Raw genomic sequence first — 22,870 nt, 5'->3', positions numbered from 1 at the left:
GATAAAGAACACTTCTAGTTATTCTTGATGGAAAGAAATATCCCACCAAGCCTTTGATGATGGGGAAATCCTCTTTCTCTGGGCCCACACATGCTCCAACCAATCATTTAATTCAGATTTCAAAAGCTTTCCCAAACTGAATTTCTGCCCTGTTTTGGATCCTCCCCCACCCATCCTATGGGATGCCAATGACCTGTGGTATCATCTGAGGTATCAAACTTCCATCTCCCTTTTTCTTTTTTGACATCTTAATGGCTGAAGTACTTTCATTCATTACTTTCAATCACTATTCTGTCTGTGGAGCTCCAAAGCATCGGCCAGGTCAGATTCTTGCTGCAAATCTCAAAACTCAGACAGCGAATTAAACCTGTGCCCTCAAGCTCCCATTTGAAAATCACTGCTTAATTAAACCAAAGTGTTTGAATTCAGTAAAACATCGCTGGTGTTGGGTAAGAGATTTGCTGGGACGCTTTATAGCTAGGCTCTATAACTTTCAAAGCCATGAGATGCATTGGGCTGCCCAAGATCTTGCACCTCTGCTACAACAATTGCCCCGTACAAAATTGATTTGCCAGCACCTCATCTCGACATGCTTATAGACTGGGCAGCTCCACTGCAATGAAGCTGTAATGGCTGAGAATTCTATAATTTCAATTCAGGATCTACTATGATTCCACAATTCCATGACTCCAAACCAGGATATTCTATGGTTACATGACTCTGTGATTCCAATTTAGGATGTAGGAAGATTCCATGATTCTACAATTCCATAATTCTGTGATTCCATTATTCAATCTATGATTCCATGATTCTACAGTTCATCTTTTTGCATCCAGAGTTGCACGTCACAAGAAACTGAATAATGGGACATCTTCACACTCTTGACATGATTTTTTTTCTCAAAAGAAATCCAGGCTGCCATTGCCTCCTTCCTCCACCCATCCCACCCCACAATGGGCACTGCAATATTCATTTAAAGTTTACAACCAGTTTTGTCCACATGGCTCTGATCAACACATGGATAAAGGAGGATTATTTTGCCTCCCTGGTGCTCCTGCAAGGGTTAATGCTCACATCCCTCTAAAGAATAAGTTGTCTACCTCACCCCCACCATGAAATTAAGTGCAATCACAGCTGCCCTCCATCCTTACCTTGCGACGTCTTGGCCAGAAGTCTGTGCATCCTGAGTTTCTTGGGGGAGAGGGGGGGGGGGGGAAGGGGAAAGGGAAAAGAGGAGTAAAAAATAAAAAAGGAAAAATCCACCACCAATCCCACAGCCTTTTGCAAAGATGGTTTGTCGGTGGGAGCGAGGAACAAAGTTGTGGGGTGGAGGGGGAGGAGAAGATGATTGACAGCGCAGAGGGAGACTCATCCCTCACCTTGGGCCATGCGGTCTGATTGGCTGCCGGCTGACATCCCCGAGCCCTGCACTTTTTAATAGACGCTTTGGGATGATCTACGGGGAAAAGGCTTGGAGAGGTGTGTTTCTGACAAGCCACAAAGTCATCCGCACTTCAAGGGACTTTGTTTCACTCTTTTTTTCCTTTTTTTTTTTTTTTATTTTTTTTTTTTTTTTTTTTTTTTTCTGGAAGGGGGGCTGTTCTTCATTCTGACACTTCATGTTTTGCTGAAAACTTCGCGGCGATTTTCCCCTTGCACCAGCGTGGACTGATGGATTACCACCTGCTTGGATTAATTTTGTCTTTTCTCTTCAATGGCACAAAGGTCTTAGCGGGTTACCCCATTTGGTGGTAAGATTCCTTCCCCCCTTTCCCTCTTCCTATGATTGATTAATGAATTAATTAAATTATTAGCTATGGGATCTGTGTGCATGCACGGTTCTTTTCACCCCGAGCCGGCCGTGATTACATGTTCAATTCTAAGCTTAATTTCTCCAGATTCGCCTGGTAATTAATGAAAAGTTTGGGGGTGATTTTTAAAGGGTGATGCCTACATTTCCCCTTGTGCAAATGGAGTCTTCCCCACCACTCTTAATTTCTCCATTTTCGTCACTGTAGCAATAGGCATTTGTTTGAGATGTTAAAGGATGTGTTTTTTATTTCTTGTGCAAGAGGAATTTTGGCTGTTGCGTGGCTGTTTCGCAGCTATTTCCTTCCTTTCCAATAATCCTCCAAATAATAATAATAATAATAATAATAATAATAATTCTATTTTCTTTTTGGCCACTGCAGTTTTTTTGACTTCTTTCTCTTCTTTTGTTGCATTCTGTTCTGTGAATTTAGTCCAGCAAATGATCTGAGAACGCAAATGGCACCTGAGAAAATGTTCGTTAGCAAAATTCCTCCAAGATGGGTTTTGTTCTTTCTAATTACGGAAACGTCACTTATTTTTTGGCACTAACAGTGATAATAATGAAAGAATAGGTTGTATCTGGTAATAAATAACCTGAGTTACTTATTTTAAAAATAAATATAACGATATGAATAAATATATTTGCAAAAGGAAGCAGTTAAAAACAGAAAAGAAATAGAGAATAAAGCATTTGAAGTCCCTTAAGCAAGCAATTGCATAACAGAATATTTCAGTTAATTTCCCTCTTTATCATGTAGGATTTTGTCATTGGAATATATCTCATTAAGTTTCTGTGTGTGCCAAGTGGGGGCTTTAGACCTAATGATCCACAGAGCAAAGAGGGAGAGGTTGGAATTGGTGCTATGGAGATCATTGGGTTATTTCTGTCTTTTTCCAGAAAAGTCCTTTTTTTTTAATTCCTGAAGGAGGTCGTTTCAGTGCCAACATGGAGATGGCAAGAAGTAGGTGGGAGTGAACTTGGAAATGGACTGCCATGTCTGGGAGCATTTAGGGATGTGGATGGAAAGCCGATGTTTAAAATAATCTGCTTACTGAGAACGAAAATACGCAGTTCCCAAAGAGAAAGACCAAGAATACAATGAGAATGCTCAGGAAGCATTTAGCAGCTCTGCAGGTTCGTGACATGGCTAAATCACAGCATGTTTTCCCAAAGAATGAAACGCCCCGGAACCACGTGGGGCAACGGGATTCTCTGAGAGAGAACCCAAATCTCCTGACAAAAAGGTCCGCTTTTTCTATGAAAATATCTCCATTAGCAAAATGCCTCTTCCTGTCTTCAGGAGAAGATGGTGCAGAAAGGTGCCTGCCCCATGTCCTAGCCTTGCTTCAAATCCCTAAAGTTCAGCCCAAATGAACAATGCAGAGGACACGTAAGGTGGGCAGAAATGCATGGTGCATGACAAGCAGAGTCCATGGAAAAGGATTGGATCAAACAAGATATCCATGCTATTTTGTTGCTTGTTTGTTTTTGTTTTTGTTTTTTGCAATTATGGCTTTATCCACAGTGCCAGAGCATCTCCACTGCTTTAAAATGAGAGACTCACAGAGGGCCGAAAGGCAGGGAATGGATTTTGTGATCAGTAGTCTCCCCAGTCCATTGGTCTTAGGCAGCTTTTGGCGGTGAGCCCCACTCGTTCACAGCCCAAGACATGGGGAGGAAGGAAAGATGGAGCACAGTATCTGCTCTGTGCCCTGAGCCGGGCCCCTACACCATCTGGGCTGGGTGGGATAGGAGATAGATGGAGCTACCTGTGCTACTTGGCCGCAGGGCCAACTCTAACCTAACCCTAGTACTACAAAAGTGAAAAGGAACAAATGGGGCAGAGATGGGAAAAATTGTCTGTATGCTAACTGTAGGAGTACTGACATAGAATCATAGGATTGTTTGAGTTGGAAGGGACTCCTGAGGGTCATCTAGTCCAATTCCCCTGCAATGAACAGGGGATATGCCTCCTCAGATACGTGTCAAACACTTATGCTGTCCACATTGCTACTTCTAAATGAGAGATAGAGGAGATGGAGAGATGTGGAGAACTGTGGGGACACAAAACTGCTGCTCTTCCTATCCCTTCAGGTGGAAGAAAAGTGTGCAGCAAGGCCCTAGTTGGCATGCACAGCCTTGGGTCATGACGACAGACGTCTTAGGTGCCTCTTAGGAACTCTCAGAGGTCCAAAAAGACAACTCCAGTAAATAACACTGAATGCTCACCTCTTCCACCAGCATTATCCACCTTTGAATGAGGCAAGGATGCTTCAAGACCTCTGGCAGGGGTCTGTCCTGGGGAAAGAGGTCACATTCAGAGCCACAGGTGAAAGCAGGAGGTAAAGAACTCGTGGCTCCCGAGGACAAAATGCCAATAGATCACTTCCCAGAACTGTGATTCACATAACACAAACATCTGTTTTTTCATCTCTAAGCAGGTGGAATGGCTTTTCCCATCGCATGTTATCAAATTCAATTCTACCCTTATCAAGAGAGTCTGGAGGCTTTGGCAGCTCTCTGAGGTTCCCAGTGGCACTGGATCCTTAGGAAGAGGCAATAGAAATTTAAAAACGTCCTCACTCATCCCACTGTAACTTCCTCCTTAGGAAGCTCACTTATGTGAAAACCATTTGAACGTAGGTGCAGTTTGAGGTGACATGTAACTTCTTTACCTTTCAGTGTCTCACTTGTCTTTAATTGAAGATGATTGCTTTCCGTTTGAATCCTTCATTAAAAGCACTATTTGATAAAGTTAGATACCTACCTAAGGGAACCTATGCAACAGCATGGGAAATTCAGGGGTGACTTCGGGGCTATCAGTAGCTCAGAGCTCATTAACTCTGGCCAAGAGGATGCAGAGGGTCCAGCAGCAGCCTGTGGCTCAGACTGAGCCTGGTTTGAAATGCAGTGGGTTGGCATTCATTCAGTAAGCACGTTTAGTCTCAGTTTCCTAAAGAAAATGGCTCTAAACAGAGCTGGAAATGGAAATTATGACCCAGGTAGCTCTAAAGAATTATGAATCACTTCTGAAAATATTACAGTGAAAGAATTGCAATGGGAGATACCTCTCAGGAAGGTAGGATCCAGCCAGGTGCAAATCACCAAAGAATTGCTGCTGTTGGAAAGATGCTGCCTCTGTGTAAACTGATCTACCTTAAGTCTGATCTTGGAAAGGATGATACCAGACTTGATGACCTTTAAAGGTCCCTTCCAACACAGCCAATTCTGTTACTCTGTGATCTGACCTCTCTCTGTTTGTAGACACAGCCAAACAATTCATACCATCTAAACACCTGTTTTTCAGTGGCTGTTTCAGGGGTGAGGTAAATCTGGTGTGGATCAGCACATGGCCATAAGCTGTGATTTTCCTAAAGGGTCTGAAATGGGAAGGATTTGGCTGTATAATTCACATATCCCATGTATAAATAGTTACAGCCTAAGTTCCTTAAATTACCCAAAGTTTAATGTTAGCCTTCTGCTGGTAGACATAATTCTATTTTTTCATTATTACTACTTCTTGTTTTCTTTTTTTTTTTTTTTTTTTTTTTTTCCTAATTTGATCTGAGGCTTATTTTGTGTCTACAAATAGATGTGGTTTAATATTATTCAAGTTTTGAGGTAATGTTACCGTAATGTGGATGTAATAAAAAGTGTCTGATAAGGGGGTCAGGCTGTATTATTTCAGGTTGTTTCCTTGAATTTTTCAGGTCAGTGGACTGTTGGTGCAGTTCTTTTGCCACCCCTGAAACTATGAAAGAACTCTGATTTGCTCAGCAAATTTTCCGTGGTCAAGGAACTAAACTCTTTCCTTTCTTTCCTGAAGATGGGTTTCCTGATTTGCTAATTTGTCTTTTTTCAGTTCTCTGAACCTTTCTAGTTTTAACTAATCTTACAAATGTAATCAAGCCTCTTACTCTTTTCCCAGTAATCGGACCTTTTATTTCTGAGTGAGAAACCCTTTCCCTGAGCCACTGAGCATCACATGGGCTTAGGCACTGGCGATTTTTCCAACAGAACTCTCAGGTTTAGAACAGAAGGGGTTAGTAGTCACTGATGATAAACCCAATTTTGTCCTGATCCCATTTCTATGTTTCATAGGCATCCATATTTCCTGTATCTACTACAGATATTCCATACCTCAGCTGTGCCATTCCCTATCCTTGTTTCCCACTTGATTTCCTTCCCTTGACTGTTGATGATTTCAACAGTTTGGTTCTTCCTTTTATATTCTCTGTTAGATTTCCAATCAAATATTTAATTTCCAACTGATTGTTGCATTGTGTTTCCTCTGAGCTCCGACTTTGGTAATAAACAGATTAATAAGTTTGACTCAAATGCATGGGATTTATGTCTAACGAGTTGTTTACGTACTACACTGAGTCTTTACATGAATGGTGGTCCCGTACCATGATGTCAGCCATCACTCAGCCCTTGAAATCTTATACCAGGGTGTAAGACCAAGGTAGGCATGGTGGTATCCCCCACCACCACTCATACTAACGTACTTAACTACTCATTAATAATTACTTTCATTCAGTCCAGTCCACGTGGCCTGGCTCAAAGTTGTGTAGCTGCATTAGTAACAAGCATCCACTGTTTTAAGATCTGGCAGTTATGGATTTGTATCTTCGGTGTCCAACTCTGCCTGGTTTTGGTTATATTCCCACTTAGAATCACAGAACATCAAGGTTGGAGAAGACCAGTACGATCACCAAGTTCAACCCAACCCATCCCCACCGAGCCCAGCCTTCTCTTGGAGTCATATGAGGCTCCAGGATTCTGATTAATAAGCCAACATCCCGGTTCTACCTGGCAGTAAATATTGTACCACTCATAGAAAGTCCCTGTCACACCACCCAGTCCCACAGGATGCTTTAAACTCAGTTAAGCTCAATATACACAATAATAGCCAGAAAGAATGGCAGATCCCCCGTGATTAAAAAGACATTTCAGGGTAAATTTCTGAGCAACAATCAGCCTGTGAAGAATAGATAGAATTTTTCAGTTCAAGAACACCTAATCTGCACAGAATTGATATAGGTTAGGCACTTTATGACAGCTATCTTAGAGGTGGGACACGGTTCTGTGAGCAGCATTTGTGGTAGGTGGACGGTTGGATTCAGTGATCTTAGAGGCCTTTTCCAACCTTCATTGTACTTTGATTCCATGATTCTCTTGTGAACAGTTCTCTGCAGTTGGTGCTCAGTGATTGACATGTAGAATTGATCAACATCTGCAAGCTCTGCACCTTGCTGCTTGGTCTCTTGGTCAGATTTCTGTGGACATGTCGGTTGATTGGCAATGGAAGAGGAGATCAGATTTTTTCTCAAAACAGGAAACACTGAGAATGCCAGTGGACTATTTCAGTCCACTTCTACAACCCAAGGTCTGTTTGCAGTCTGATCGTTATGTTTCCCAAAAATGGAATACAAAATGAGAAAATCCTAGAGATGAGCCAACAGGAACAAGCAACCAGAAGTGCTGAATTGCTTCAGATAAGGAGACAGTATTTACCTCATATTTTTAGCTTGTGAAAATTCAGTGTGTAATGCAGTGAGTGTAATACAGATCTTGAACGGTGATGGGAGTGTGCCTAAGGAGCTTGCTGCTCAGGATAGAAGAACCTAAGGTTGCCAGTGAGATTATCAGGCTGAAGCTTGACTTTTCACCACCATGAACCACAGGCACTAATAGTAGATCTTGTTTCCAAAAGATTCAACTCTTTTCTCTGGTACACCTGACATTAAATACATTAAGATCCAGTTCATCCAGACGTGACAGAGCTTGGTGTCTTATTCTCAACACCATCCATTCTAGATCGCACCCCAAAGCGTGGGACAGCTGGGTGGATGTGGTCATTCCAATCCACAGCAATAAAACAGATGTTCTTGCATCCATGCATTCAGTAAATGCTTTTTGATGGCTTCAGTGCCTGGCAGTGGGTGATTTCAGACATTAGGCACCAAGCTCTTAATGGTTCACCCCTGCCAAGGGCTCTTCAAAACGTCACCCATCTGGGCCCTACCAGCACCCAGCCACTGACAGGGAGTGCATCTCAGATGAATTTCAGTATCTCTCTCTGCAGTGCTGAAAATATTGCTGTGTTTATTGCGGTCACAGCCTGGAAGCCCCGATTTGCATATGCAAATCATATGCATTTATGCAAATTCACGGGTGAATCATATTATCGCAGCCCCTGCAGAATACATTCTCTCCCATGGCGAATCACTTGATTGTGCTTTCTAAATGGAGAGTGACATGGCTTTGAGCAGGCATTGCTGAACATAACATTTACATCTGATACACGGGGCATAAAGGAGCCCAGTGCCTGGACACGCACCCTCGTCAGCAACTTTATTCATGCTGCATCGTTAGGAAGAGAAGCAGAGTCCAACTCCCTGCCCTGCCCCCATCTCCAACCCTTCTGGCTAGCAAATAACTCAGAGACGAACCTTGGGAGATGCCAAGACAAAGAGGTGGAGGCAGATGCCAAATCACTTTCAAGTCCATGACAGAGCCCTGAGTCACCCAAAGTGGAGCAGCTCTCCCGAAATGGGCTCATCTCACAAAAGTGCTGTTGCTGCAGCAACACTAATCCACAGGGCAGTCAGCAGAGATAATGCGAGGGATGCAACAGCGGATTCGTCTGCTTCACGCCGTGCTCAGACAAGAGGAAATTATAGGAATTTGGAGGGATCTTCTTGCTCTGTTTTGAAGCCCTTTGTTGTGGCGACTCCTACGGCAAAGGCTTCTGACATTAGAAGGAATGTTGGCACAGCAAAGGGCTCAGGTCTGACCCTGCCCCCTGCACCCTGAGCAAGCTCATGGGCTGAGTTATATCACCATTTGCCCAAATTCCCTGCCCAGGATCGAGGAGGGATTGCTCACACAACACCACTTGAGACCCTACGCTCCAGCTGGACCGTGCACCATGTCCATGCACTCAGGTCCTGCCCCTGATTCTTCAGTAGAACTGAGAATTCCTGGAACACTGAGAATGACAGATATGGAGGTCAGCATCATGCAGAAAGAGACTGGCGTCAAGGTAGCAGATGATATGGAGACTGCAAAGAGGGCCGACAGTAGCAAAGGATAAGGTTGTTCCTCCAAATGAGGCGGTTCCAGGGATAGGAGGACTGAATGTGGCTGAGTGAAGTGTGTGAAAAGGGAAGGCAACTGTGGAATGAGATATTCCCTCAATAAAAAGATTTTAGGGTAGGATTTTTAACAGGTAATCTCAGGTGATAAAAGCCAGGATAGGTGTTGAAAAAAAAATGTGTTTGCTGAATGTTAGGAAAAAGTTCTCCAAAAGAAATGTGGTCAGGTATTGGCACAGGCTGCCCAAGGTGGTGTAGAGTCACCATCCCTGGGGGTGTTCACAGACCATGGAGACGTGGCACTGGGTTAGTGGGCATGGTGGGAATGGATCAGGGTTGAATTTGGTGATCTTGAAGGTCTTTTCCAGCCTTCATGATTCTATGGTTCTATGATTTTATGAGGACGATTCAGTTCAATTTTGGCTCAGCCTCCCAACTTTGTAAATTTGAGATTTGGCTTCAGCAAGTACCATCTCTGTAAGGACAGTTCCAGAGTGGGGGGAATATGGAGAGGAGAGAGGAGAAATGAGAGACAGTGATGAGCACAACCTTCCTGCCCAAATCAGGGCCAGATCGAGTGGGTTGTCTGGTACCCTGTTCAGTTGGGTCATCACTGCTACCACTTACCGGCCCACACAGAACTGCATAAAGGCAGAGCTGAACACTCAGCTGGTGGACTCCTCCATCTCCATCCATGGTGTCGTAGTCAAATTCTTCCTGAGCGATGAGAAATGCATAGTTACAGCTCAGAGCATTCAAGGATTCCAAAACAGCTTTTCTGAAAAGCTTTGTAAATGGTGGGCAGGGTTCTGGTTCTATGGGTAAGGTACATTTTCCTGTGCTAGCTTGTGTGAGAAATGCCTCTTTGGCTTCAAACCACTCTTGATGGTTTGTGGACAACATTTGTGGAAATCTAAAGTGAGTAAAAGCCCTGTGTAGGCACAGCTTAAAGCCAGGTGTCTGACTGCATGTCCAGACTGTGCTCCAGAGAACCTCATCCAGAAGCAAACAGGTAAAGTGGGTCAGTGGTTCATGTTCTAAAAGTGAATAATTTTCCACTCATTACAAAGGGAGCCTGAGCAGCTGAGATGGAGGCGTCCATAACGGATTTCTTGCCCGCCACAAAACGCCATGATGCAAAGCTGCCTTCTATCGAGCCCAACCTGTCCTATGGACCATCTCAACCCAGACACAGCACTTTCCTTGGCTTATCCTAAGCCTCAGGCAGTTCCCACCAGCACATAAAATCACAGAATCATTGTGGTTGGAAAGACCACTAAGACCATGCAGTCCAACCACCTGCCCGTAGCTCCCATACCATTTCTCAGTCTGCTGAGAATATTCCTTTGAATTTGCCATAGGTAAATCCATGTCAGCAGTTCCCAGACTTGTCTGTGATGTGTTTGGATGTGGCTTGAAGAGGATTTTCTCCATAATCTTCTACATACTGTGCTGTAGTTTTCCAAAAATAACTACTGAAGCTGGTGTGCCACTTCTGTTCCAAGTTTGCAAGATGCAGTGCTGACCATGCTCAAGGCTACCCTGTGGGTAGACCCTGGGCCAGCTTCACCTTGGAGTTCTACAGTAGTCTGAGGGTGAGCAGAAGGCATTCCCAAACATAAATGTCAGTTAACCCAGAGAAATCTGCAATAGTACCTATTCAAAATCCTTAGGAACTTGGGTAGCATACATGGAATGACACAGTATTGTCAAGAATGTCCAATATGGCGCATAAAAGGAGATTAAGAAAGGAATTATATTTACATACTTTAATTATTCTGAGAGTCAGGTTTATCATTAGCATGGTTGGAATAAATGATCTTAGTGTTTTTTCCAACCTTAATGTTCTATGATTCTATGAGAGGGCTTGGTGGGGATGAGTTGACAGTTGGAACTGATGATCTTGGAGATCTTTTTCAAACTTAATTGTATTATGATTAGAAAACACGTCTCCCTGAGGAGACCAGCCTTGGTAATTTCAACCTTGGTAATTCTTGCTTTTCCACTTGCCAATTTGCTCCTCATCCTCCTCTCTCCTTCTGGCATCCCAGTGTCCAGGAAGACAGATTTTTCTGTCTCTAAGAAGAACTGCTGGGCAAAAAAAAAAAAAAAAAAAAATCCACAGGAAACAAAGGAACTTTCCTTGGTTTGAATTTAAGGGAAACACTTCTGTCTCACATACCATGAAGCATTGAGAGGATTTTCAGCAAGGTCATTTTGGGAACACAGCATCCTTTCTCCATCCCCTGCACGAGGGGCACTGGGGTTCATATGTGGTCTGTAGTTATCACACTGTTTCCAATTACTGAGCTGACTTTTAACCCAGAGGACAGAAAAAAAATCCTCTCGGCAACCACTGCATTTGATCTTTTTACCCTAAGGGTGAGAAATTCATTCGTATTGGCTCAAACAGAAAATCATAGACTGGATTTGAAGACACACAGTGTTAGAGAATCTGCAGCAAGTGTTGAACATCTGCCTTTTTCTTCCACACTCGTGCTTTGCCTTTTGCTGCTCTGAATTCCCACTCACCAGCCATTGTCTCGCCCTCTTCTGCTGCACAGAAAGTCTTAATCTCACCGCTCCCCTCACTTTAACTCAATAATCTCTCAGAAGTCTTTCCAATAGACCAATCAAACTGTCAACATAAGCCACTGCCTCAGCTCACTGCTATTGCTCTTTTGTCCCCTCTCCATGTTTAACATCCGATTTACAACAAGGAGGAGGCTTAAAACACTCTATTTTCTGCAGCTTCATGTGCTCTTGACTGGATAAGACAGCACACACTTGGCCAGAGCTCAATGATGGTAACGGGAATACAAAACCATCCTTAGGATGGACAGCAGCAAGACCCTGTTGGAATTACTTTTAGAGGCATTCATCACCTTGTGCCTTCATACAGCTGTTGGGCTGTGGGGATTTGCTGCCTCTACAATTCTCCCAACAACTGTGCCAATGGGAAGGGACCTTTGGTTCTACAGCCCCATCTGCCCCTGAGGCATTGCCGTCCCCAGCATCACCCCAGGCAACGGGGTCCAACTGAACCCTACAAACACCCCTCACTGGAGACCTCCATTTTGATGACAACCTGGCCCAGGGACGGATCTTCCAGCAAGAGAATTTTTCCTAATGCCAATTGAATTTCCAAGAGCTTGGCGCCATCAAATTTACAACTTCATCACATGGAGCTGTAGGCAGTCTTTAGTCAGTCCTCAGCCTCCTCTCCTCCTGCCCAGTTCTCTCAACCTCTCCTGCTGCACCACGTGCTCTCAATTTCTGATCATCACAATCACATCTATTGGGCACTGCCCACTAGAAGACAGAGTTTCTGGTCTCTTGCCACCAATACCAAGAAGAGGGAACAGTAATTCCCCTCAATGTGCTGAGTCCATATTGAGACAGTAAGTGATGTGCCTTGTAGATACTGAGAGCAACCACTGCCTGGATACAAACCAGGCATAGAGTCATAGAACGTTGAGGTTGGAAAAGATCTCCAAGATCACCAAGTCCAACCCCAACCCATCTCACCACCTCCATTGGCACAAGTCATTCAGTACAATGGCATCAGATGGCACCACTGGGATATTTGCTATCCCCACAGATTATCTAATGGCCAGCATGTGTGATGGAAGGGAGCATTACATGCGAGATAAGCAATAAGTATAGCTATTGTCTGGCATTGCTGGGACCAGCGTGGACTGCCTACTCAGGAGCAACTGCAGAAGGAGATGGTTCTGCTCCAGAATTAGGGTTCTGTCACAAGGATCTTGCCCACAGACACCAAAGTTTGCATCTCTGTGGACCCCATCTGACATCCAACCATCCCAGCTGTTCCTTCTCTGGATTTCCCTTCTTGCAATTTTCTACACCCATTGCCATTCTTATTATTCCTGTCTTCCTAGGATTAAATACTTCAAGCAATTCAGCTTCTGCAAACTGCCACAGTGCAAGTCTCTTCTTGCTTCCTCTGTTGTCCATCCACTACTGGTGCTTTGTCCACATTGCCTGAATCGACCCTTTTTAGTACATAAATCTGCCATATATAGACATGCTTTTTTTTTTCTGCTGCTATATCTCTGTCAACCCAGCATTTTCAGACCCATCACCCTCCTACCAGTAGGGCAGTACTCTGTCACAAGGCTTGTTCAGTCCTCAGGAAATTGGTTGGAGTGCCCATGGACATGGACCCATGAAGACACGGAGCTCATGGCTTCTCCTCTCCTGGGAGTTTGGACAACCCTGGAGTTGGTATTGAAGCTGAGGTCAAGCATCCAACATTGAGTGCTCTGGACCTGTTTGATGCAGAGCTTTGGAAGGACACTTCCTTCTCTCCTTCCCTTCCCAACAGATGTGAAGATGAGAGAATTTAGCAGTGCAGCAGTTCAGGTTCAACCAATGTGCCAGCAATGCTCTGGGTTGCTCCTGCATCAGTGGAGGACTTCACGTCTCTGGGGACCAAGAGGGATTGGAACACCTTGAGCTGTCCCTGTGGGAGAGCTCTCAGATGGTTCTTTCCCTCCTTATACCCAACCACAGTGTTGGGAGTGAATCTGGGTGAACATTTGCATTTGTAAGGGTTTAAGGAGAGTTTCTGGACGCTCTACAGAAAAGATCAAAACTCAAGGCATGTCCAGTAGAGATTAAATAGTGGGTGATTTATGAGCAAAGGCGTGAGATTCACTTATATTAGGCAGTTCACTAGCAAACTGCATTATTCCTTATTCTAATTTTGTTGTCTTTCTGCCTATTCATTTGAGACCCGGCGTTTCTCAAGCTTATATGTGCATATATATTGCATGTTTTTACTTGCAAAAATATCCCTCATGCTGCTCTTGATCTTTAGACAAACCCAAAACTTTGTGTTCACAAAGGGCTGTTGTCAGAAAATTATGAGAATTTAAAAATATTCATATTCTGCTTGATATAATATGCTTTAGCACAGCTCTAAACTGGCCAAATCCTGTTCTTTTCAAAGAGTTTCAGGTCAGATTTCTCTCAGTATCACGAATTTTTCCAAACTTCCAAATGGAAGATGAGTTTGTTTGGAAAATAGGGGAAAACAGTGGAAAACAGGAGAAAAGAAGGGAAAACAAGGAGGGAAAAAGAGGGGAGAGGAGGAGGAAAGAGAAGAAAAGAGGAGAAAAGGGGAAAGAAGAGGAGAAGAGCGGAAAACAAGGGAGAAGAGGGGGAAAAGATGGGAAGAGAGGGGGAAAAGGAGAAGGATGTAGGAAGAATGATCCCATCTGGTCTGCACAAGACCATTTCCTCCCAGGGTTCCTAAACCTCATCCCCAGCCAATGGGAGACACGGAGGTCAGCCGGATCCCAACTCTGCTGACTCCAGGGCTATTGGAACAAAAGGAGTCACTGGCCTGACAGACAGTGTCAGGACTCCTGAGAGATTTAAGGGATTAAGCAGAGAAAGAAAAAAGGGATTTCCCATGTGTTTGCCATAGGCACTCATGCTCCTTCTGTAGTGCACCGTGCTCGTACACATGCACACAAAGGCATGCCAGAATGTGCCCCTGGCATCTCAGATCCAGATTTGGAACAGATTTTGTTCCATCTTTGTGTCTCAGGAGCTGCACAGGGAATCGTCGGTCCATGGGTCCCAGGAGGTCAGAGCAGAGCTGCAGCACCCTGAACCTGTGGGCTTGGGGTAGAGGGGGACAAATGAGCCCTTCTTCCTGGTATTTTCTCCCCCTGCTCTTTTGAGGACACTCATCTATTTGTTTGACATCTGGAGAAATGATGCTGGGAACTGGCTGAGGCTCATAGAGCACCAATGCTCCTGTGCATTCTTGGCATTTGAGATGGGCATCAGGATCACAGATTCACAGAATCATCAAATCATTAAGGTTGGAAAAGACCTCCAAGATCACCAAGTGCAACCACCAACCCATACCCACTGTGCCCATTCATATGGTCATAGAATCATAGAATCACGAAGGCTGGAAAAGACCTCTGAGATCCCCAAGTCAAACCCCAGCCCGGCCCCGCTATGCCCACTGACCGTGTTCCCCAGTGCCACATCCCCACAGTTCTTGACCATATCCAGGGATGGTGACTCCACCACCTTCATGTTCCAGTGCCTTTTTTCTTCCTAAAACTCAACCAGAACCTCTCCTGGCACAAGTGCCAGCTGATTTCCCACCACTCACCTGCCCTCTCTCCCTCGCAGGTCCCTTGCTCTCGGCCAGCAGTACAGCTCCCTGGGGTCCCAGCCCATCCTCTGCGGCTCCATCCCCGGCCTCGTCCCCAAACAGCTCCGCTTCTGCCGCAACTACATCGAGATCATGCCCAGCGTGGCCGAGGGGGTGAAGCTGGGCATCCAGGAGTGCCAGCACCAGTTCCGAGGGCGTCGCTGGAACTGCACCACCATCGATGACAGCCTGGCCATCTTCGGGCCTGTCCTGGACAAAGGTAAACAGCAAAGTCAGGGGCTTGGGGGGCAGGCAGAGCCCTGGCGTCTCATCTCCACTTGGCTTTCCAAACACATATTCCCGCTCCTCTTCATCTTTTCCTACTGAATGCCCATCTTCCTAGATCCACCAGCCAGGTACTCCAGAAACTCACACAAGAAGGATGGAAATCCCAACACCCTGGGCATTACACTGTGAAAAGTGAGATGTTGGGTGTAGTTGAAATACTAGCCTGCAGCCAAATGCGGTCTGAGATGAGACTGCTGGAGGGCTTTGGTGTCAGGTTCCACATCTCGCATGATATCCAGTTAGGGAACCAAGATCTCAGATAAAATAGCACACCCATGAAACAGAAACATACAGTAGGTAAAACTTCCATTATATCCCATCATACCCCATCCTACCCATCCCAACACATCCCGACTCATCCTTTTCCATCCCACCCCTTTTCATCCCATCCCAACTCAGCCCATCTCCTCCTCGCTCATCCCATCCCATCCCATCCTATCCCATCCCATCCCATCCCATTTCATCTCATCTCATCCTATTCCATCCCATCTCATCCCATCCCTTTCAATCCCATCCCATCTCTTCCCATTCCAGCCCATCCCATCCCATTTCAGTGCTAATAGTGACTGTAAGATTCAATTCCTTTGTGCTCTGTCAGGATGATTTTGAGATAACTGCTGTATTTACAATCAAATAATTTGTCACAAAGCCTTTTTACACTGTAACTTGTTGCCTAATAAATACATGTCCTAAATGTCAACACTTACAAGATCAGAAGGTTTTAACTTTCCTTAAAACTATTGTAAAAACTTTAAGCACATTATGAAAGAACTATTATAGCACTCAGGCACTGAAAAAATCTCTCACCACCACTTCTGTCATCATTAAAGCACTAAAAATTTGGACGTGAACGTCCTCCCCTTAATGAGTAAACTGAACTTTGAATTTATGAAGAATATTTTAAGATTCTTTCAGCTGTGGGGACTGGAGCAAAGCCCCACACGCAGACATGTCTCAACATCTCCATGCACTCAGAGCTGACAAAGTAAAATATCACCTCTAGCTCTGAAATCATCCTGACAGATGGAGAAAAATCACCGGGCACGTTTGGTGTAGAGTTTTCCTGATCAAACGATGAGTTATCAATGGAAATGCTCCCACTGGCGGGCTGCTGAACACCAACCCATGGAGATCAACCTGGTTTCCATCCATGTGCCACAGCCCAACCCAGAATTCCAGCTTGTGGGGGTTTTGCTGTGGCTGGTGAGCCTTTCATTTCCTAAGGCCACTGATTAGTTTTCTGCAGGTTTTCTTTTTTGCATGTCTTTTCTACCAAAAAAAAAAAAAAAAAAAAAAAAAGGAAAAAAAGAAGAAAAAAAAAAAGAAAAACCAACACAACCCCAGAATCTGGGGTAAGATCATGTTTTTACAAGCAAATCCTCAGACGTGATTTATACTGCAGGTGTTCAGTCTGGGGCAGCTTTAGGACAAGGAGGAAGGAAAAACCTGCTTTCCCCTCTCCTCCCTCCCTTCTCTTCTTAAAACAAGGTCAGCTTTTATGAAAAGATGATGCCTCTTTCAGCCAAGTCCTATACCAAAGCCAAGGCTGAGCCAACAGGAGGCTCCGGGAGAGCTTATTGCTCCCTACAACCACCTCAATGAGGTCATAGCGAGATGGGGTACATCTCTTCTTCCAAACAGCAAGCAATAGGACAAGAAGAAATGGCCTCAAGTTGAGTCAGGGGAGTTTGAGGTTGGATAGAGTCCCCATCCGTGGGGGTACTTAAGAGATGTGTAGGGACGTGCTTTAGAGGTTGATGGTTGGACTCGACGACCTTGGAGGTCTTGTCCAGCCTTTATAGTTCTATGACTGGTCGTGGTGGTGATGGGTTGGGTTTCAGCTTGGTGATCGTAGAGGTCTTTTCCAACCCTAATGATTCTGTGAGTGGTCACGGTGGGGAAGGGTTGAGGCTGGACTCAATGACCTTGGGAGTCTTGCCCAAACTTTGTGATTCTGTGATTTAGAAGTGGCGCTGCTAAGTGAATGATCAGAGCTGATGACCTTGGAGGCCCCGTCCAGCCTTAATGGCTCTACGATTCCATGCCATGAGCAGCAGGGATCGGTGCTTCTCCCTGATCCTTCGGGGCAGCGCTTGCTTTCCCTCCCCAGGTGTCACCAAGGTGCTCCTCAGCCCTGGGGCAGCTCGAGCCCATTTCTGGTGGCTGCCATTTCTGGTGGCAGGGCCAGGTGCAGGAGAGGCAGCTGGGCCTGGGCTGCCGTTGGGGTCCTTGTGCTTGGCTAAGCCCCTGACACGAGCAGTGAAAAGGCAGACCGCACCAAGATAACCCATGGCTTTTCTCAGCCATGACACTCGCAGTCATTTGCATCTAAACAGGGGTGTGTGGGATCAGGGGCTGTCTTGATATAAACTCCACAGCTTAAAGGGAGGGGGAGGGAGAAGAGAGAGGGAGAGAGAAAAATAAGCTTATACCGATGAGAAAGAGCTAAGCTTCCTCCCCTACTGTGAGGCAGGGCGAGCGATACCATCCCAGCACTGCGGTCGTTTCAAATTGCTGCACCATTCACACGCCCTTTAGCCATTCTGATCCGGTGGCGGGGGGCTGGGGAGAGCCATCAATAGGGATTTCCCAGCCCGGCTGGCGGGATTGGAGGGTGACGGCAGGACAGGGGAACATTGCCTCGTTGCTACGAGGTGCTCCTGGGGAATGCCAGTGCTCTGTGCCGTGGGTACGCTGGCCGGCGGAAACATTCAGCATTATGCTGGTAATACAGTGTGACACCGCGGGAACAATGGCAAATTGAGTGTCCCAGCAGGTAACGGCCCGGCTGGGAGACAGTCGCAGTGGTGCACTGTCAAGATCGCTCTAATCCTCCCTCGCCAGCCCCTCCCCTGGTTCTGGGAACTCTGCTCCCTCATTTCATCTCTGGGAAATTCTCCCGGCTCCTCGCCCGGACCCAAGGGGAGAATTTCCAGGCGATGCTGTTGTGTTGGCAGCTCATTCCCTGCCCCAACAAGGGGCTGCCGTGGGCCGGGGTCGGGCGTGAAGCAGGGTGGGAGCAGAGGGGCCCGTGTGCAGGAACCCCACCGCCACCACCGCGCTCCTTAGGGCGAGCCCTACAGAACATGCCTTCATCCCATGCCCGCTGCTCTTCGACCCCGTGATGGAACACGATGGCATGTCGGCAAGGAGAGGGGCTCGTGTCCTCCCCCTCTGTCCTGGTTTGGGGCCAGGACGGCTCACCAGCCCATCTAATTTGATCTGCTGTAGACCGCGGCCCACCCAAATAGCTTTTGTCGGGCTGAAAAACTGGAGTTGGAGCAGTGATTTTCAACCTGTGGCCCCACAGCCCCCAGTGGTCTCTCCCTCAGTAGATGGAGGCAGGGTCTCCAGGGGGTATTGGAGCCAGGAAGGGCAAGGAGAGAAGAGTTTGAATTAAAGAAAGTGAACAACACAGCACCGCTCCCAGCCGTAGGGTTTGGGTTTGGGTTGAGCCAGGAGTTGGACTCTGATCTTTGTGGGTCCCTTCCAGTTTGGGATATTCTACCATTCCATGGCTCAATGATCCAAGGCAGCCCAATTTCACCTTCAGCCCTTCCAGCACCCAGGGAGACAGGCCTTCCACCCATCCAGACAGAGCATTTTGAGACAACCCTGGCACCAGCATGAGGTGACAATAAATCCAAGGGCCTCACAATAGGGAAGCCACCATTTATTTGCTAGCTCAAGAGTGTACAAGGCCCCCCTTTTCCATCCTCTAAAGCTACATCGTGGTCTCCAGTGGCTGTTGGTGGCCCTTCCCAGTTATCTGCATTCATTCTCCATACTGACCCCTACCCATGTTGCACAAGGGATGCAGGGAAATCAGCCCTGCATTTCATTCTCCATGCCTAAGTCTTGACGGACTGAAGAGCCCGGGATTTTTTTCTTTTCCAAAAAAATGCTCTGCAATTTCAACCAAGAGCAGACAAGGAGAACTTCAACAGAGCTGTATTCCAACATAGCATTGGGTTTTGGTGCTTCTAACATCTCCTAAGTTTGGCTGGTAGCAGTAGGAGAAGAAAATCTTGATGCCAGATGATGATTTGAGTGTGCTAAAGAGCCACCCATTATGGCACTTCAGCTGCTGCCATCCAAAATGCCCATCATTTCTGGGTCACAAAATTGACTGGAGAAGAGGAGGTCCTGAAGGCCATGGCTGTGGGTGGAAGAGGTGATGGGCAGAGATGCTCCAGTTCAGCAAATCCTTCATCTTTTTGTAGGTCGACGCACGCTCTCATCCCTAGCTCCAGTCCATCCAGCCATTCTGGGCAACTTATTTATTCCCATCTTCAGCATTCAATGCTGGCAGGAATTTGTCTTTTGAGCCTGTCAGAATCCACTCACTGCAACTGTGCACATGGAGCATGCCAACAGCCACAGACAAGAGCTTTGTCTGCTTTACCACACTGAAGTTTCACCTGCTTTGATTTCCTACAGGATTATTCACTAATTAAAGAGCAACTGCAAGGTTAATTTGATGGCTAACAGCACCCATTGCTGTGAAGTAACTTGGTTTAGTTTAGACACATCTAACTGTAATTAATAGCTCTTAGGCTTTGCTCTGCCATGGTCCACCCCGTATCGTCTGAAGCCTTTCCCCCATTTCTGATGCATAGCAGTTACTTGTAGGTGTCTCTGTTCACTGCAGGGGAGTTGGACAGAGGACCTTCCAGGGTCCCTCTGGCTCTGGCTCCAATGATTCTACAGTTCTACAGTTCTATGATCCTACTTGGGTTGATGGTTGGAGAGGATGATGTCTTTCCAACCTTAATGATTCTACAGGTCGATACTTTATCTCTCTTGGCCTGAATCCCTGCGTCCTCTTTGGGTTTCCAGACCAGAAATTATGGAACGTAGCTACAGAACCCTTGACTGGTGTGAATTGGAAGAGACCTTCCAGATTGTCTACTGCCACCACTGCCATGAGCAGGGACGCTTCCCACTAGGCCAGGTTCTTTGTTAGTCACTCTGGAAACTCCTTAAGCTAGAGTCACACTTTAACCCAGGTGTTTCAAAGGCAGTTCAGAGAAAAAGAAGTAAAATAACGCTTTGTGTCTTACTGAGATTTTGAAGGAGGCTGGGAAGGAACGAAGCATTACTTGGCACGTAACCGCGTGGGTTCTGCTCCTTCCCAGCCACACGAGAGTCTGCGTTTGTCCACGCCATCGCGTCAGCCGGCGTCGCCTTTGCTGTGACCCGCTCCTGCGCCGAGGGCACCTCCACCATCTGCGGCTGTGACTCCCACCACAAAGGGCCTCCAGGAGAGGGCTGGAAATGGGGTGGATGCAGCGAGGATGCTGACTTCGGGGTGTTGGTGTCCCGGGAATTCGCAGATGCTCGAGAGAATCGTCCGGATGCGCGCTCAGCCATGAACAGACACAACAACGAGGCTGGGAGGACGGTGAGTGCTCCGCAGGCCCCAAGCTGCATGGGCAGCCCATGAACGCAGCCTCAGTGAGGCCCTGATGTACTCCTGAGGTCCCTTCCAACCCCTAAAATTCTGTGGATAGATGCACAGATGATTGGAGCAGCTCTCCATCACACATATCCAGTGAAATTTACCCAGCGGAGGTGTTTACGCCTCCCACCACAGCTCCCAATCACAACTGTATCGGGATGTATTAGGAAATATTTCTTCGCTGAAAAAGCAGCGAGTCATCGGCACGGCTGGGGAGGGAGGTGGTGGAGTCACTGTCCCTGGAGGTGCTCGAGAGATGTGGGGATGTGGCACTGAGGGAGGTGGGCAGTGAGCACCGTGAGGGTGGGCAGGGCTGGGCTTGTGGAGCTTGGAGATCTTTTCCAACCTTAATGATTCCATGCCCACGCTTTCCAGACAAAGCTCAGCTCAGATGTCTGAATCCAGTTGAAGAAAGGCTTGGAATCATAGAATCATTAAGGTTGTGGAAAAGGCCACTAAGGCTGTCTAGTCTACCTACCTACCACCAGCACTGAGCCATACCTGTTAGGTACCACATCTTCACACTTCTTGAACGCTTCCAGGGACGGTGACTCCACCAGCTCTCTGTGCCAATGCATCACCACTCTTTTGGAGAAGTTTCTCCTAAAATTGAGCATGAACCTCCCCTGGCACAACTTGAGGCCATTCCCCCTCGTCCTTTTGCTGTTACCTGGAGCAGAGGCCAACCTCACCCCACCACAACTTCCTTTCAGGCAGCTGTAGAGGGCAACGAGCCTCCTCCATGTAATTATGAATGAAAACATCAATTAACCAATGGATCCAGTTATTCACAAAGCAATACGACCTCACACATGCAAAGACTGAGCAATCTAGCCCTATGTAATGACTATCTCACTCCAGTATTAAAGTAAGGATCCATTAAAAAACACATCATTCCTTAACCCATTTCGTGTCAGCATACGCTGAGACACTCTAGGATGGGACATGAATAGCTGCCTTCCTAGATAAACTAATGAGATCTTTCAGGGGAGGCTGGGGAAGAAGGAGGTAATTGCTATATTTTAAGCTTGGACAATCATTTAGTCTCAAATATTCTGTGTAATTTGTAACAATAAAGAGGAGGAGAAACGCTTCCTGCCCTTGAGGGAAGTGCCGTAGTGTGAAGTGCCCACTTTAGGATCCAAGTTAACCTTTCAAAATAGAGAACCCAAGGAGCGTGATCCCCGCTGACTGTTTTCTCTCCTGGGCAGACCATCCTGGACCACATGCACCTGAAGTGCAAGTGCCACGGGCTCTCGGGAAGCTGCGAAGTCAAGACTTGCTGGTGGGCACAGCCCGACTTCCGGGCGATTGGCGATTACCTGAAGGACAAATACGACAGCGCGTCCGAGATGGTGGTGGAGAAGCACAGGGAATCCCGGGGTTGGGTAGAAACTCTTCGGGCTAAGTACGCCCTTTTCAAGCCGCCGACAGAGCGGGATTTGGTTTACTATGAGAACTCGCCGAATTTTTGTGAGCCCAACCCAGAGACGGGCTCCTTCGGGACAAGGGACAGAACCTGCAATGTCACCTCGCACGGCATCGACGGCTGCGACCTGCTGTGCTGCGGCCGGGGCCACAACACCAGGACTGAAAAAAGGAAGGAGAAGTGCCACTGCATCTTCCACTGGTGCTGCTACGTGAGCTGCCAGGAGTGCATACGTGTCTACGACGTCCATACCTGCAAGTAAACGCTGTAGGTCTCCAGCTGCTGGGAGGCTGATCCAGAGCGGGGCATGGGGCTCCTGGCCCCAGCAGGGCAGCCTCACGCTTCAGAGGACAGCATAAAGAAACCCGAGCGCTCTTGGCCCTACCAGCGCTCCCTGGCCACATCCCTCCATCTGGGGCTGTGTTAACGTGGTGCATTGACCCTTCCTGGCAGGCTGCTCCACAGCAAGGACGACGTAGCAGAGTTCCAGTGCCAATTATCACGTGCCAGTGGTTTGACACAAGTTGCATAAAAACGTCTAACACGTCGAAGCTGCATTTTCTACTCGTTCATTTCT

At 46.6% G+C, this 22,870-nt stretch overlaps 1 protein-coding gene across 1 annotated transcript; it reads left to right on the top strand.

Moving 5' to 3' along the window:
• Window positions 1–1,671: 1,671 nt before the first annotated feature.
• LOC122192253 (proto-oncogene Wnt-3) lies at window positions 1,672–22,555 on the top strand. The gene is made up of 4 exons (XM_042892777.1): window positions 1,672–1,751; window positions 15,094–15,335; window positions 20,542–20,807; window positions 22,076–22,555. The coding sequence occupies exons 1-4, from the start codon at window positions 1,672–1,674 to the stop codon at window positions 22,553–22,555; spliced, it is 1,068 nt and encodes a 355-aa protein (XP_042748711.1).
• Window positions 22,556–22,870: the final 315 nt, after the last annotated feature.

Source organism: Lagopus leucura, unplaced genomic scaffold (assembly GCF_019238085.1).
Source record: "Lagopus leucura isolate 7727_CA_CO unplaced genomic scaffold, USGS_WTPT01 35276-5_obj-0_obj, whole genome shotgun sequence".
NCBI lineage: Eukaryota > Metazoa > Chordata > Aves > Galliformes > Phasianidae > Lagopus > Lagopus leucura.
Note: the sequence above shows the minus strand (reverse complement) of the source record. Positions and strands in the feature narration are given on the sequence as shown.